Raw genomic sequence first — 17,172 nt, forward strand, 5'->3', positions numbered from 1 at the left:
GACTGAGCCAATCAGGCGCCCCCCAAAATAAAATTTTATAAGAACATGAATTATTGGAATATAAACTAGTTTTTATATGAAAAAATATGACAAAGTGTTATTTGTCATGTATTATTTGATATTCTTGCCAGGGGCATAGTTTGAAATGAAGTATTGAGACCGCTGTAATTTATAAATAGTGATCTTGTATTATTTTATCCAGTTTTGTGGTAGGCTAATTCCCATGTATGCACTGTGCAGTAACTGAGAGACTGAGAGTCATTAAGTGTTCTAAAATTGTATTAATAGCTTATCTATACTGAAAGTCCTCTTTTTCTACCAGTGACTGCATGAGACTATTCCAGAAAGCCAGGATTTAGAAATACTCACACAGCATATACAGAAGCCAGCATTTATAAATAACTACCCAGTATTTTCATGGTTGCTTGCTTTTGATTCGGAAAATTAAGCTGAAATCGAAGAGAAGCCTGTTCTCTCATTTTGCTTAAGAACATAAAGTTTCTTGTAAATAGATTCAGTAATAGACTTAAAGCCCTTTAAATATTTTAAATAGATCATTTAAGGTTAATAACAAGGTGCAAAACCAAAGTAAATAGCACACACAGATTTGTGATTCATGTTTGTTTATATGGGATATTTTCCTTAGAACTGTACTTTCAACTTAAACTTTTAAATTGAAGCCTTTTTGTTTTTTTAAAAAAAAGATTTTATTTATTTGAGAGGGAGAGCACACAAGCAGGGAGTGAGTGGTGGGGAGAGGGAGAGGAAGAAAACTCCCTGCTGAGCAGGGAGCCTGATGTGGGACTCAAGACCCTGGGATCATGACCTGAGCCGAAGGCAGATGCTTAACAGACTGAGCCACCCAGGTGTGCAAATTGAAGCCTTTTTAAAATAACTCTAAATAGGATGTCTTTTGTTATAAATACAATAAAACAGCATCATAGAAAGCTTGAAAAATAGAAAAAAAACAGAGAAAACCACAATCCTCACTTAAAGTACTAGTATTTTGTTATTTCCTAAGTAGTTTTAAAATCATAATAGGTGATCATAATTGTTAATAGTCATAACATTTTATCTTTTTCTCTTAGCATCTTACCACAAGAACATTTTTCTAATTTCTTAGGGAAATTTTAATTTAAAGTAACCACACAGTACTCCACTTGTGTTGGAGTATGATGGTCTAATTTTAATTTTTTTACAATCTGGAAGTAATAAGTGAAAAGTTTCTCTCTTAGTCAACAGCTATATTTATTGGACCATACTTTTATTTTTATGAACTTTTATAAAGAGGGCAATTTAAAATGATGATACTTGCTTTTTGAGTATCATTGTTTTATGTATAAAAAGGTAATATGTAGTTCTGGTATGTATCTATAAAATATAATGTAAAATTCTATGTTCTTCAAAGGTTGTCACTGTTAACTGTTACACGTTTCTTTCGATTTCTTTCGTATGCTTAGATTAAGTCATTTGTTCATTAAGCAAACATGCATTTTACTCTGTAAAATGGTACAGTTGGTAAACCAAACCCTTACTACAGTTAAGACATACTTTGGTTCTGTGCCCAAATTGTTGGATTCAGTGCTCTACTTGAGGTTTTGGGAGTTGTTAATATTTGGTATTTAACTTTAAAAGCATTTTACACTTATTTGAGATGTGTGGATAAATCAAGATTTAAACAAACTGATACTTGATTTTCAGGACATTGTGTTAAAAATTAATTAGATTGTAAACCATTTAACTTTGGCTTAAGATAAGCATAAAATGAATTACAAAACCTGTATGGTTGACTAGATAAATCTGTTAGAGATAAATTTGTTAGAGATAATTTTGAAGTTTTAAATTCAACCCACTATGTATATGTCTTTTTTTAGGTAGCAGTCGTCTGATAAGTACATCCTCTTGGCGAGATGGACAAAAACTAGTAAAGAAGATCCTGGGGCCTGCACCCAGAGTGGAGCAAAAAGAGCGAAGAACAGCATCAAGTGACAGAAGCGGAAGAGAAAGAACTGCTAAATCTGGTGAGTAATTAAATTATTAAATTGTTTCAATAATTAAAATTGTTGAGAAGAGCAATTAAAAATTGCTTGTGTAAATTCTTAGAGGAGGTGAAAGTAGTCTTTTAAGAATGCTTTAAGAATTTGGTTTATAATTGTGGATGTAGCTTACAAAAGAAGAAATGTTCTTTTGGGCTCGTCTATCGATAATTTCCGTATATAGATGTTACGGTGACTTTTATTAAGAGTTCTGTTTGTTATATTAATTACATTTAGCTGCCATGGGAATAGAAAAGCATCATTTAATTAGATTTTCTTAGACTTTTAGAGACCTTAAGGGAATTAAGTTCAATCTGTCTTATCCCTGTATACACCAACATAGGTATACATTCACAATATTGGGTTTTTCTGTTTGACAGATTAGGAAACAGGCCCCAAGAGAGAAGTGATCTTTCTCAAGAGTATATACATTAAGTGGGTGGCAAAATTTGATCTAGGGTCTACAACTCTTTGGTTTGACCCTCAAGTGCATTGCTTTTCTCTTTTTGAAGTATCTTAAATGTTCTTTGAAATAACTCGTTACTTTTTTCATGAACACTAATTTTGGGAAATGAAATACAAATACCTACAGGCCAGCTTTCCTTTCCAGTAATAAAATTTGCTTCAATTAATTTGAGCTTCTAAGAATGGATTCAGTAAGAAATGCCATTACAACTATAATTAGGTATATATAGAAGTCAATATATGCTTTGCATTTACTCTTCTTCACTCTCCTCTATCTTGTAAATAAACTCACACCCATTCTCAGTTTAAAATTAAGTCTCATCAGCAGACATTTAGATTATAAAATGATTGCTTTTCTATATATTTAATTTCCTTTCTGTTATTTATTGGAGAGTTGTGGCAGCATAACATTGTTGGTTTTTAAACACCTGTTTTAGGGATTTAGGGATGGAGAGAGATAGTGACATTAAATATTTGCATGGGAGAGAAATAGTAACTCTCTATTAATAGTTAGATATTCACGACAGCAATAAGGGCTATCTTTGTTTCAGAAATAGTTAAAATCCCTTTTTAAAATGCCAAGTATGTATAGTCCTTTTTAAAGGTTGAAATTATTCTCTTCTAAAAAACTGTTTTCTCTTTCCTTCTATAATATTCTTTAAACAATTTCATAGGATATGTAAATTTGAGTTTAAGATAAAGTGAAATTGTCTGATTTTTTTCTCTCACTATGATAAATCTTAGGATTGAATATAGGATTTTAATACATCGCTAACAGTTCATACTTTGCAGGGGGTCATATTGGAAGAGCAGAATCTGATCCCAGATTGGATGTTTCACATAGACATCTTCCACAAAACTCAGAACGTTCGAGAAGTAGAGCTCGGTCTGAAAATAATACAAAGAAGTTAGCTCCATCTCTTCCAGATAATAAACAGGAGGAAAATACTGCCTTAAATAAGGATTTTTTACCTCTTGAAATTCGTGGAATTCTTGATGACCTACAGCTGGATTCTACAGTTCAGGCTGCAAGACAAGAGACAGGAGAGTTACAGAATCAGAAGTCATCAGGCCCAGTACAAGCTCCTAGAAGTCACAGCCCCGTAAAAAGAAAACCTGACAAAATAACAGCTAATGAAGATCCCCCTGTTATTTCCAAAAAGCGCCACTATGACACAGATGAAGTACGACAGTACATTGTTAGACAGCAGGAGGAAAGGAAAAGGAAGCAAAATGAAGAGAAGAAGGCTCAAAAGGAGGCCACCGAGCAGAAGAACAAACGATTACAGGAGCTCTATCGGAAACAGAAAGAAGCCTTTACTAAAGTAAAAAACGTGCCTCCTTCTGAGCCATCAGTAACTAGGCGACTGCAGGATACTTACTCCAAACTGCTACTAGAAAAGACCTTGCTCGAAGAGCCGCCTCATCCGCACGTTACGCAGGAAACACAGGTAATAGTTGTGTCCGGAATGCAAAGGAACTTGTTCATGATGAGGAAAAACTTATTTGTCATTTCGTTGCTGTCATTCGTAATATTCAGGCATATGCTCAAACTTGTAATAATGTTGACCTTTTCATGAAATTTATTGTATCTGGAGAGTAATCGGATAAACACGTTTGGAAACAAGTGCTCAGTTAGCATTTCCTAGAGTGACTGTTGCCACTCTCTGTTCCTCTCATCACTACTATTAAGTCCTTGCCTAGTTTTTATTGTATTACTGAGCAGAAGGTTAGATTATGTTAATAAAAGCCTCTTTTTGTGATCTGTGCTGAAATTAGAGAATATCCTACTGTATATGATAATTTTATGAGGATTGCTGTTGTTTTTAAGAATAATGTTGAATATGTACTGTGTACCACAGACTGTTTTAAAGGCATTATAAGCTAAAGGTTCAGTAAATCCTCATAATCCTGAGAAGGTAAATGCTACTAGTATTTCTAGGTGAAAACACTGAGGTTTAAAAAGAGCTTTATAAACTTGAAATTATGCAGTTAGTATTAGGTGCCTTTCTTGGATTTCAGGTGTAATTTTGCTATTAATTGTAGTAGCTGCTTAAGACTGACTAAATTTGAACCAATTTTAAGAGAAAAAGCCCCTATATTTCGTGATCTTTGTAAAGTTGAAGTGACTTAGTGTTTGTGTTACGTAGTCCCTTAGTATGGCTTTGTGATAGGAGTCACGTAAATTTGATGTCCTTTTCTCCTAGACCAGACCAGGGTATCAGCCTTCTGGAGAATCTGACAAAGAAAACAAAGTACAGGAACGTCCCCTAAGTGCATCTTCCAGTAGTGACATGTCTCTGTCAGAACCTCCACAACCTCTTGCAAGGTAAAAAGGAGAGAATGAAAGATGATTAAGGTTCTTTTTGTTCCATGACATTTAGTATAGTGGTGGATGCGCAGTGAATGTTGTTGACCGGCCTTTTACGTGAGCAAGAACGTAAAGAACATTTCTTTACTCAGAAACTGCTCAGTGTCTTCTGCTGGTGCGGAAGCGTGGCCTACAGCTAGATGCATGCGTACCCTGTTCTGCTGCTCCGCTTCCACCTGTCCTTTTCTATCCAGTGTCAACGTCAGACCTCCCAGGGGAGTTGAAAGCACTCTTGCTTTCTCTGGACTAAACTCACAGTAAAACTGTGTTAGATGAATAAATCACAGTGAAATTAGTATTTTCAAGTATTTGTTGTGAATAATTTTCAAAAGGCATTGTTGGAGCTATTACTAATCAAAATTTCTTCATGTGACTCTTCCCAGATTATCATTGTACCTTTCGAAAGCTGTATTTGGATATGTGTGTGAACATATGAACAGAGGCTAGGAACAAGGGCTAGATTGCTGATCAAGGACTATTTTATCTTAAGTTTTCTTTTTCTTTTCTTTTTTTTTTTTTAAAGATTTTATTTATTTATTTGACAGACAGAGATCACAAGTAGGCAGAGAGGCAGACAGAGAGAGAGGAGGAAGCAGGCTCCCTGCAGAGCAGAGAGCCCGATGTGGGGCTCGATCCCAGGACTCTGGGATCATGACCCGAGCCGAAAGCAGAGGCTTTAACCCACTGAGCCATCCAGGCGCCCCTACCTTAAGTTTTCTTAAGAAAATATTTTTCTTGCTGTAATACATTGTTTGCAGGGAAGTAAAAGTAAACAATGTGTGGAATTTGAGGTGATTATGAGATGATACAGTTTTAAATACTTTAACCATTTTGGGAAGAGAAAGCTTTTTAAAACTCTTTTTGAGAACACACAAATAAAAATCAAATAACTTTCCAGTTAGGGGTTAATACACATAGTACACCACCCCCAAAGCATAAGCATACTAATAAAAATAGCCAACATTTATTGAGTACTTGTTAGTTTCCAGGCACTTATCTAAGTACTTTGTGTATGTTCTCTTACTTAATTTTGGTAATTCCTTGAGCTAGGTACTTTTGTTATTCCCATTTTATAGAAGAGGCAATTGAGGTCAAGAGTTTAACTTTCTCAAAGGTCAAAACATTAGTGGTGGAGGATTTGAACTTAAGCAGTCTAATTCCAGAAATCTGTGCTTTTAACCAGTCTACACACTGCCTTCTACTAAGTTTCATATGATTTATTTAAGGTTGTAAATACCTTTCAAATTTCAAGCATAAATATACTTAAAAGTTTTTTTTTTAGGGGCACCTGGGTGGCTCAGTCATTAGGCGTCTGCCTTCTGCTCAGGTCATGATCCCAGGGTCCTGGGTTTGAGCCCTGCATTGGGCTCTCTACTCAGCGGGACGCCTGCTTCTCTCTCCCCCACTCCCCCTGCTTGTGTTCCCTCTCTTGCTGTGTCTCTCTGTCAAATAAGTAAAATTCTTAAAAAATTTTTTTTTCTTTTAATTTGAATACCTTTAGGTATTTGAATACCTTTTGGTAGGTGTACTCTCTAGTTCATTTCAGTCCCGTTATTATTGTCAGACATACTTTGGTGGCTTCCTGTCTTCTGTTTTACCCTTTTCTGAATTTTCTTCTAATTCTAAATAAGTTTTCCAGTCTTAAAAACAAACCAAATGCAAAACAGATCTATTAACTTGCACATGTTCCTTTCCTTTTCTTTTTACTAACAAATTAATTTATGATATATAATCTATTGCCTCGGCTTTCCCCTCCACTCATTTCTTAGGTTCCCCATTTCTGTTAGTAGTTCCAACATATCTCAGTTACTTTATGCTTGCCCTTCATAACCCGTGTTCTTCATTAGCTACCTGAGAAGCTCTAAATTACATATCTGACCTTGAAGAACCTGAAGATCTAGCTCAAAAACCACTTTCCTGGGCACCTGGGTGGCTCAGTGGGTTGGGCCGCTGCCTTCGGCTCGGGTCATGATCTCGGGGTCCTGGGATCGGTCCCACATCGGGCTCTCTGCTCAGCGGGGAGCCTGCTTCCTCCTCTCTCTCTCTGCTTGCCTCTCTTGTGATCTCTCTCTGTCAAACAAACAAACAAAAATTTTAAAAACCACTTTCCTTGGCTAGCAGAGTTTATTATTTTCTATACACACTCTGTTGAATTTTATATATCTTTATATAGTACTTAAGGCATTGATTTTAACTATTAGTCTCTTATGCCCGCTAGATTTTGAGAAACAAAAGATTAAGGATTAAGTCTTAACTGGATTTACTGGATTTTTGTCTTCCCTGTTCCTCTAGTATCAACATAGTGCCTGGCACATAATTGGCATTCTAAATACTTGAATTTAAAGGTCTTGAATTTTTACTCAGCAATATCATTTATATTTACAGCTTCCTTTATATTCCTATTACTGCACCTTAGTTTGAGCCCTAATAACCTCATACTTTATATTTTGTGGCATGGAGTCCATGCTGTAGTCTTCCTTCATTCTATTTTCTTAGCAACACTTCAAAACAAAAGACTGTATAGCATGACTTCCAACCAAACCTTGCTTGACGTGCTTTCCAATTCTCTTATCACTCTGGTTACCCTCCTCTAGGTGATTCTTCTGAATTTAGTTGGTAAGACTTCACATTTATCCATACTAGTTTGGTCAAGGTTGCTGCCTGTCCAAGTCGCTTTGAATCATAATTTGATAAATTTTTAGGTTAGCTATGCCTCCTAGCTTTCTGTCATCTGCAAATTTGATAAGCATATCTTTATGTCATCACCCAAAAATAATGGACAAGACCAAGGACAGAATCTCATGTTTTTTGTTTTTTTTTCTTTAAAGATTATTTATTTATTTGCTTGACAGACAGAGATCACAAGCAGGCAGAGAGACTGGCAGAGAGAGAGTGGAGGGAAAGCAGGCTCCCTCCTGAGCAGAGAGCCTGATGTGGAGCTCGATCCCAGGACCCCGAGATCTTGACCTGAGCCAAAGGCAGAGGCTTTAACCCACTGAGCCACCCAGGCGCCCCTCATGTTGTTTTTTAATAAGCATCTACTTAATAGTTAATATTGACCTTTCATGTTTTTATAATATCCCTTAATATATAGGGTGTCCATGGTCTAGAAACATGTATTTATATAATGCCATCTAGGACGTCTTTATTCTGTTTTTAGACTTTATGAACACCCTACTCTGTATTGTATAGTTAAAATTGGTATTCATAGGGGCACCTGGGTGGCTCAGTGGTTTAAGCCGCTGCCTTCGGCTCAGGTCATGATCTCAGGGTCCTGGGATCGAGTCCCGCATCGGGTTCTCTGCTCAGCAGGGAGCCTGCTTCCCTCTCTCTCTCTCTGCCTGCCTCTCCATCTACTTGTGATTTCTCTCTGTCAAATAAATAAATAAAATCTTTAAAAAAAAATTGGTATTCATAATTTTGCATTGATACTCATTGATATTTGTTATTTTATTTTTTTAAAGATTTATTTATTTATTTATTTATTTAACAGAAAGAGATCACAAGTAGGCAGAGGGGCAGGCAGAGAGAGGGAGAAGCAGGCTCCCTGCTGAGCAGAGAGCCAATGTGGGGCTCGATCCCAGGACCCTGACACCATGACCTGAGCCGAAGGCAGAGGCTTAACCTACTGAGCAATCCAGGCACTCCTGTTAATTTTTTTAAATTGAGATTGGAATAATGAATATGATGCCTATGTTAGTATTTAGCAGTCTTAGCAATCTGAAACATTTCTCTTTTATAGAGCATTATTTTAATTTTTTTTAATTTTAATTTTTCAAAAAGATTTCTGAGAGGAAGTGAGCACAAGCAAGAGAGCACAAGTCGGGGCAGAGGGGCACAGAGAAAGGGAGAAGCAGGCTCACTGCTGAGTAGGAAGTTGGATATCAGTCTTGAACCTAGGACCCTGGGATCATGACCTGAGCCAAAGGCAGACAGTTAACTTGACTGAGCCACCAGGCACCCTTGTATAACATTATTTTTAAAAGAAATGGGTAAAGCCAGTGTTGTAAAGAATTTTGTTCACAGAGTTTTAAAGGTTATAAAGCCTTCTCTTTATTTTTTAATTTTTTTTATTATTATTTTTTAAGATTTTATTTATTTGCCAGAGATAGAGAGAGAGAGTACACACAAGCAGGCAGAGAGGCAGGCAGAGGCAGCGAGAGAAGCAGGCTCCCTGCCGAGCAAGGAGCCTGATGTGGGACTCGATCCCAGGACCCTGGGATCATGACCTGAGCCGAAGGCAGCGGCTTAACCAACTGAGCCACCCAGGCGTCCCTAAAGCCTTCTCTTTAATTAATAGTTTAAAAATATGTGTTAGTTGAGGGCACCTGGGTGGCTCAGTGGGTTAAGCCGCTGCCTTCGGCTCAGGTCATGATCTCAGGGTCCTGGGATCGAGTCCCGCATCGGGCTCTCTGCTCAGCAGGGAGCCTGCTTCCTCCTCTCTCTCTCTCTCTCTGCCTGCCTCTCTGCCTACTTGTGATCTCTCTCTGTCAAATAAATAAATAAAATCTTTATAAAAAAAAAAAATATGTGTTAGTTGAAGAAAGCAGTTTGCATGATAACATTCCATTTTTATGAAAATAGCAATGCCAAAACACATCACACACATAGAAAAATCTTTGGAAAGTTATAATTCTAAAGAAATATTAGTAGTGCCACTTCCTTGTTGTTTAGCTATGAGCGCTCTCTATCTTTTTAATCCTCTTTACCTGTCCTTTTTTATTCCGGTGGTGAATGTGCATTACTCTTATAAGGAAAAAAAAGTTAAAAAAAGCTGGTGGCTTAATGATGAGTTACTGTGTTAACTAACATACTATGAGTTTCATTTCCAGAAGGGACTTGATGGAACCTACATGGGTGCAGCCTGACAGACTGAGCCCACGAGTTCAGAATCCTCAACCACAGCCTCTTGTTGGAACAGCTGGAAATTTACTCTCCCATCTCTTGAGTCTAGAGCATATAGGAATTTTGCATAAAGATTTTGAATCTATTTTACCAAGCAGAAAGAATCATACTATGGCCTCAGGGCCATTAACTTTTACACCTCAACCATATCTGACCTCACCAGCTGCTCATCCAGATGCCTTGTTAAAACCTAGTGCCAGCCAGTATAAGAGTAAACTGGATCGTATTGAAGCCTTGAAAGCAACAGCTGCTTCTCTGTCCAGCAGGATTGAAAGTGAAGCCAAGAAATTAGCTGGGGCTCACATAAACTATGGGTCAGTATGGAACGCTGAGTATGATGTACAGCAAACACCCCAAGAAGAGGGACTGTGGACCAAGGCTGTAAGTCCACCTGTGAAAGAGGATCCTGAAGATGTTTTCTCTGCCCGAATTCAAAAGATGATAGGAACCTGTGTATCTCATGCAACTTTTGACGATGATCTTCCTGGTGTAGGCAACCTGAGTGAATTTAAAAAGCTTCCTGAAGTGATAAGACCTCATAGTGCCATATCAAGATTCAGAATGAGATCCCCTGGTCCCAAGCCAGAAGGGCTCCTGGCACAGTTGTGTAAGAGGCAGACTGACTCTTCTAGCTCTGATATGCAAGCTTCTCAAGACAAAGCCAAATTGTCTCTTGGTTCTAGCACAGATTCAGTCAGTGAAGGGCCTCTTCTTAGTGAGGGGAGTCTCTCTGAAGAAGAGGGAGGCCAAGATGGACAGCCCCCATTGAAGGTAGCAGAAATCTTAAAGGAAAAGGAATTTTGTGCTGGAGAAAGAAATGGTTATGAACCCATCAAAGAATTTCAGAAGGAAGCTGAAAAATTCTTGCCACTTTTTGGGCACATAGGTGGTACACAAAGCAAAGGACCGTGGGAAGAATTGGCAAAAGGAAGTCCACATAGTGTCATTAATATTTTTACAAAGTCGTATCAGTTGTATGGAAAAGGTGAGAAAAATAAGTAAGCCTTGTGCTTATTTGTATGTTATCTTAAAATAAATCATTTAATAATTGTGTACAGGGTAATACTTAAGTACAGATTTTTATTTGTTCATTTATGAGGATAATAGAGATTTATCAATCTAAATTATCTGTAAGCTTTAACTAAAGTATTGGAATTTCATCATTAAAATTTTTTTTGGTTGTTATTGTCATGAACCAGTAATTGATTGGTAGTTGTAGAAATTTTGTTCTAATTTTAGAGAAATTCATTTGTGGTGTTCAGGATTGGTCTGTACCAAGTGTGTGCTAGATTTTCTGTGACTATCTTTATGTGTTTAGATAGAAAATAAGTATATTAATACAGTGATTGTGAGTCATTGGGAATATAATGTCAAGAATTGAGAGGGGGCAACTGTAGTAACATCCTAATATGGAAACTATTAGTACTTGTCAAAACTAATTTTAAAAATAGACTTTGCTCTTGATCTTGGGGTTGTGAGTTTGAACCCCACATTAGGTTTAGAGATTACTAAATTTAAAAAAATCTGAAAAAAATTAGACTTTGAACAGGAATGTAGCTGCCTGTATTTGGATCATGAAACAACTGACTCCTAAAGTTTCTTTCTTATCTCTGAAATCCTGCAACACAGGTTTCCTTTTCTGTGGTAATTCCTTCAAGTCACTTTCTCTTTTCTTCCTAGTCTAGGTGGGTTTTACCCATTTTATGCTAACATAACTTTAAGATTTCCAGGTTGGAGAATGGGGCTGAGCCTTAAGTCAGCTATTAGTATCCTGTGGTTTTTTATTTTCATTCTGCACAGTGAACAACTTACTTGATAAATGAATTATGCTTATCTGGGCGGTGCATTTTCCTAGGATTCGTATTTAGCTACTTTGTTCTGACCTTGTGCAGACCTAACCATGCCATCGATCTCCTGTTACACTTATTCCTATAGGTGGTAATTTTAAAGTTTAAAAAAACCTGAAAAGCAGAAGTTGAAAGCAAAGTGCTGTTAAATCAACATCTTCATTTTTTTTTTAAGAATTGTGTTTTTTCTTAAATCTTACTGAATTTTCATTAAGATTTTATAATTATACTGAAATATTTTGAGTTGAAATGATATGTTATCTAGGATTTGCTTCAAAGTAGTCCGAGAGGGGAGTGAGAAGTGTGGAGAATAGGAAATTTATTTGAAACTAGATTGACCATGTATTTATAATTGTTAAAGCCAGGTGGTGTATATCTTGGTTTCATCATGCTATTTTTTCTTTCTTGTATGTTTGAAAATTTCCCTAATAAAAAGTTAAAAATGTATTGTTAGATATAAAGATAGATTGAATAGAAGCATTAAAAAAGCCAACTAAAATGTTCCTAAATCCATGTTGTTAATCTGCATATTGTGGAATGCTTTGCTTGTAGTCTTTTTATTTTTGTTTTAAGGACATTTCAACGACTACTTTTGACAGGGTTTGAAGATAGGTTGGAAAGAGGAACCTCAACATCACGGCCTTTAAATACCATCACAACCCCTGTAAGCAGTGTTTCGTATGAAGATGATTTTGTCTCCTCTCCAGGGAGTGGGACTTTGACAGAAAGAAAATCGGCTCTCGAACCTAAGTAAGGATATGTTGACATGGGATAAAATCCAAGGAGTGAGGAAAATTTACAAATGAGAACTGTGGTGTGACTATGAGTCAGTTTTGTTTGTTTAAAGATACATGTAGAGGCTGCATAGCATAGAGCTTATTAAAAACATGGGCTCTGGATCCGGACTGTCTGGCTTTAAATCCTGGCTCTTCTGATAGTAGTTGTTTGTCTTTGGGTATATTACTTAACTCCCTGTGCTTCAGTTTCCTTTCTTTAAATGGGGAAAATAATTATACCTGCCTCATAGAGTGTTAAGAATATTCAATGAAATACAAAGTACTTAGAACACGGCCTGGCACACAATAAGCAGATTATACACTCTTAAGTCAATCTGTGAATCCCTGGTAGAGGATGGTATTGGGAAACTCTCCCATGGTATGCTAATATAAGATTAAGTAATAGTTTTCTATGATAGAATTGAGGATGACCTCGATAGATCCTTGACTCCGTGCTCCCAAGTAAATCAGTGCATTTTTTTTTCCCAATTGGGAGAACATCTAAACTTTTTCAAGTCTTTGAAAAATAACAGCATTATAGTATTAATATTTGTTGGACAAAATGTACAAGGCACTGAGAGGACTGAGGGGGACTTTGCTTGTATTTACTCATAGCCTGTTGCATTAAATATTTTTGTTACCGTTCCTGCTTCAGAGAGGAAACTGAAGCATCCAGGTTATGTTACTTGTACAAAGTCATACAGTAAGTGAATCAGACTTCGCTAGAGAGAATCTCCTCCCTAAATTTTGTTACCATATGAAGTAATCTGTTATTACATTCAATATAATTTTCTTCACAAATTACAAATTATAATTCGTATGAAATTATTGGGTGATCTTTTGAAAATTAGTTCTGTCTGGTTAAACTTACGAAAAGTTACTCAAGTTAAAGTGGGAAAAGTATAGTTTTAACATTTGAACTCTAAAGAAAAGATTAAATTTTTAAATAAAAATTTCCAAAGATTTAATATCACCAATCAAGATGATTTATTGCATTTTATTTCTAGATTGAAGAACATATTATTGGGTGGAAAATAATTATAACATTAAACGATGAATTTGAATGGAAGTTGAGGCCATATTTTCCAGTTTCCAGCATTATATTTTTTCTTTTATGTGTCTGAATTATCCATTTTTTTATTGGTGTTTACTTCAGTAGACAACTCCCTTTAGATTTTTCTCAATAATAAATTGAGCCATAGGGAACAATCCAAGCTTATGATCATAAGGAAACAGAAAAGTAGAAGGCATCTTCAATTATAGTTATATCCTCCTTGTGATTAAATAGATTTTAAAATATCCATAGTTCTAGCTGTGTTTTAAGACTTTTATTTTGTTCTTTAACCACTATTGCTTGTTCTTTGACAGTATTGGTGGTAGCAATTTGGGTATTCAGGAGGACCATTCTAGCAGAAAGTCTGCCTATGATCTGTCCTCTGTGGATGTTACCTCCCAGCACTCGTCAGGGGCCCAGTCCGCTGCATCGTCTCGTTCATCTACTTCTTCTAAAGGGAAGAAAGGAAAAAAAGAAAAGATAGAATGTAAGAGGAATTCTACATTTTTGATTTTTTTTTTCTCTTACCAATCATTTTGTGGTAGTGATCTAAAGTTATAATTTGATTCCATAAGAAGTTAGATGAATTTCTTTATGATAAAATGTGATAGTTTTCATATTTATCACTATAACAGTACCTTCCTGATATATAACAGTATAAATCCTTTGCTTAATACAAAAGGAATACATTTGCAATGATAAAAAATTAAGGATTATGGATAAACAGTTGTAAAAGAAGTTTAAGTCCCCACTGATCCCCCTGCTGAGAGATAACTATTAACATTTTTGTGCCTGTTTTTCCAATGTATACATAAAACCATGTACACGCACACACACCCCTTTATTTAAAAAACAAATGAAATCATTTAGTTTTGCAACTGCTTTTAAAAAAACTTTAGAGTATATCCTGTAAATTTCAAGCATAATTAAAAAGTACTCAAATTTTCTTATCTCTAAAATAAAGATGATTATCAGTAAGTGGTATCAGTAGGTGCTTTGTGTGGTAATTTTGGAAGTATATGTGAAATTAACAGATAGAATGTATACATGCCAGTATTTGGCCACTGTAGCTGCCTTTTGGCACTCTTAAGTAATTCTGAATGATTGAAGAGAACATCTATCAGTCCCTTCAGTTCTGCTCTTGGCTATAATTTGCTCTGTAAGCCCAGACATAAGAAGATACAGTAATTAGGAAAAGCCCTCTTACACTCAAAGGATGATCCCTAGGGAATAATTTTGCTCCCCAAATTGTTTTTTCTAATTGTAAAAATTGTTCACTGACTTAACAAAACAAACCACAAGGGGAGTAGAAATCAAAAAAAAAAAGAAAAGAAAACTATTTAAAAATTAAAATCACCTATAATCCCTCTACTTGAAAATAACCAATGCTAATGTTTTTTGAACTTTGTTTTATTTTAACAATTGTGGTAAAATTTACATAACATAAACTTTATCATCTTAACCATTTTATTTTTTTAAGATTTTATTTATTTATTTGAGAGAAAGAAGGAGCACAGGGCACCTGAGTGGCTCAGTCGGTTAAGCATCTGCCTTCAGATGCTTCAGATGCTCCAGGGTCCTGGGATCGAGCCCCATGTCAGGCTCCTTGCTCAGTGGGCAGTCTGTTTCTCCCTCTCCCTCTCCCTGCTGCTCCCCCTGCTAATGCTCTCTCTCGCTCTGTCAAATAAATGAATAAATAAATCTTAAAAAAAAAAAAATGCACAAGAGAGGGGAGGGTCAGAGGGAGAAGCAGATTTCCAGATGAGCAAGGAGCCTGATGTGAGACCCTATTCCGGGAAACTCCAGGATCATGACCTGAGCCAAAGGCCAGGCGTTGGTTAACCAGCTGAGCCAACCAGGCGCCCCATCATCTTAACCATTTTCAATTGTACAGTTCATTGTCATTAAAAAACATTCAACTGCTGTGCAACCATCACTGCCATCCATCTCCAGAACATTCATCATCCCATACTGAAACTCTGTATCCACTAACTCTTCCTTCCACCCGTTCTCCAGTCCCTGCAAACCACTGTTCTTCCTTCTATGCATTTGATTACTAGATACTTCTAGATGCCACATAATGGCATCATACAAAATTTGTCCTTTAGTTTGGCTCGTAGCATAATGTTTTCAAGTTTCATCTGTGTGTTGACTTACATGAGAATGTCTTTCCTTTTTGAGGCCGAATAATATTCTGTTGTGTGAATACACCACATTTTGTTTATCCATTTATCATTTGATGGACATTCTGGTTTACACCTTTTGGCTATTGTGAACAATGTTGACATAAGTATTGGTGTACAAATAACTGTTGCGAGTCCCTGCTTTCAGGTTTTTTGTATCTATAGCCAGGTATGCATTTGTTGGATCATATGGTATATATGTGTTTAACTGTTTGAGAAAATGTTGTACTGTTTTCCATTGTGGCTCTGGCATTTTACATTTCCACCAGCAATGCACACGGGCTCCAGCTTCTTCACATCCATACCAACACTTGTTTTCTTTTCCTGTGTGTTTTTTTTTTTGTTGTTGTTTTTTTGTTTTTTAAGTGATAGACCTTCTGTTGACTGTAAAATGTTAAGATTTTTAGTAAGAATCCTTCCAGATAATTTGTAGGCATATGTAAATAAGAAATGTTACATGAGGGACCACATTTGTTTACATGCTCTTTCTCTGTCAGTAAATATGAATCACCCTTGCAAAGACTAGCCAGTGTTTTATTATTTTGGTATAATTTATTTACCAAATTGTTAGACGTTTAGGCTATTGTATTTCTTCTTTTCCATTATGAACACTGCTGCATTGAATATCTTATAAATGTATCTTTATGCATTGATCTGGTTCTTTTCTTTAAGGTGAAATTCTAGAATGAGGTAGTGGGGCAAAGAGTATGTCATGTTCAGAATTTGGGTACACTTTGCCCAATAACCCCTCAGAAAGCTAATGCCACTTTGTGCTCCCATTATGAGAATGCTAGGAGAAATTATTACTTAATCATTAACCTAGTATAACTCTCTTGCAGATTGTTCTGAAAGTTTTTGGTGGCAATTAGACATCATTCTGATAGCACTTGCCAATGTCTGTCTTTTCTTGTGAAATACTGTTTCATTTGGATAAGCACTTTCATAAGTGTTCTCAGTAGAGAAGAGCTCCATGGTTCCATAAATTTGGGAAATGCTTTTAGAGTGAGACCAGCTTGTTTTCTGCGGGATTTATTGGTACTCCTAATATGCTAACATGCATTGTTTATTTTAGATGAGGATGAGGCTGCAGTATGAAGTATTTTCCAAATTTATTTGACCACAGAGTCATTTCTTCCATCAGCATGTTAATGCTTTCGAATTCAGCTGAACGTATTTTGGGAAATGCTGAACTTAACTCAGTTCTTTTACTTTGAAGTGGTTTTGCTTTGTTTTTTTTCTTTAGTGTCAAACCTAAGGTTACCAACTAGTTATTGGCACAGTCTGGATTATGACTTCTGATTCTTATATCTAGTTTATCTTCTACTATAATGTACTGTACAACTTAAAATATCATGATATGTTGAATATATATATAACTATAAGCAATATGATTCAATATAGGTTTTTAAAAATTGTTATCTAAAACATAATTAGATGAAGTGTAGGTAGTGTTTTATGGCTTTCCGTTTCCCTAATCTCCTCTCATAATGCCTTAAAAATTTCTATGTATTGTAGTTTAAGATTTCTTTTTTAAT

General features: G+C 36.1%; 1 protein-coding gene across 5 annotated transcripts in view; it reads left to right on the top strand.

The window, feature by feature from the left end:
* Positions 1-17,172, top strand: part of CEP350 (centrosomal protein 350) — a 155,040-nt gene that overhangs the window by 42,263 nt on the left and 95,605 nt on the right. For all 5 annotated transcript variants that reach the window (XM_032318667.1, XM_032318670.1, XM_032318669.1 and 2 more), the window contains 6 exons: positions 1,875-2,021; positions 3,294-3,952; positions 4,709-4,830; positions 9,705-10,762; positions 12,224-12,374; positions 13,769-13,941. In XM_032318667.1, the coding sequence (XP_032174558.1) occupies positions 1,875-2,021; positions 3,294-3,952; positions 4,709-4,830; positions 9,705-10,762; positions 12,224-12,374; positions 13,769-13,941 (2,310 nt within the window). The remainder of the gene's footprint in view (positions 1-1,874; positions 2,022-3,293; positions 3,953-4,708; positions 4,831-9,704; positions 10,763-12,223; positions 12,375-13,768; positions 13,942-17,172) is intronic.

Source organism: Mustela erminea, chromosome 17 (assembly GCF_009829155.1).
Source record: "Mustela erminea isolate mMusErm1 chromosome 17, mMusErm1.Pri, whole genome shotgun sequence".
Taxonomy (NCBI): Eukaryota; Metazoa; Chordata; class Mammalia; order Carnivora; family Mustelidae; genus Mustela; species Mustela erminea.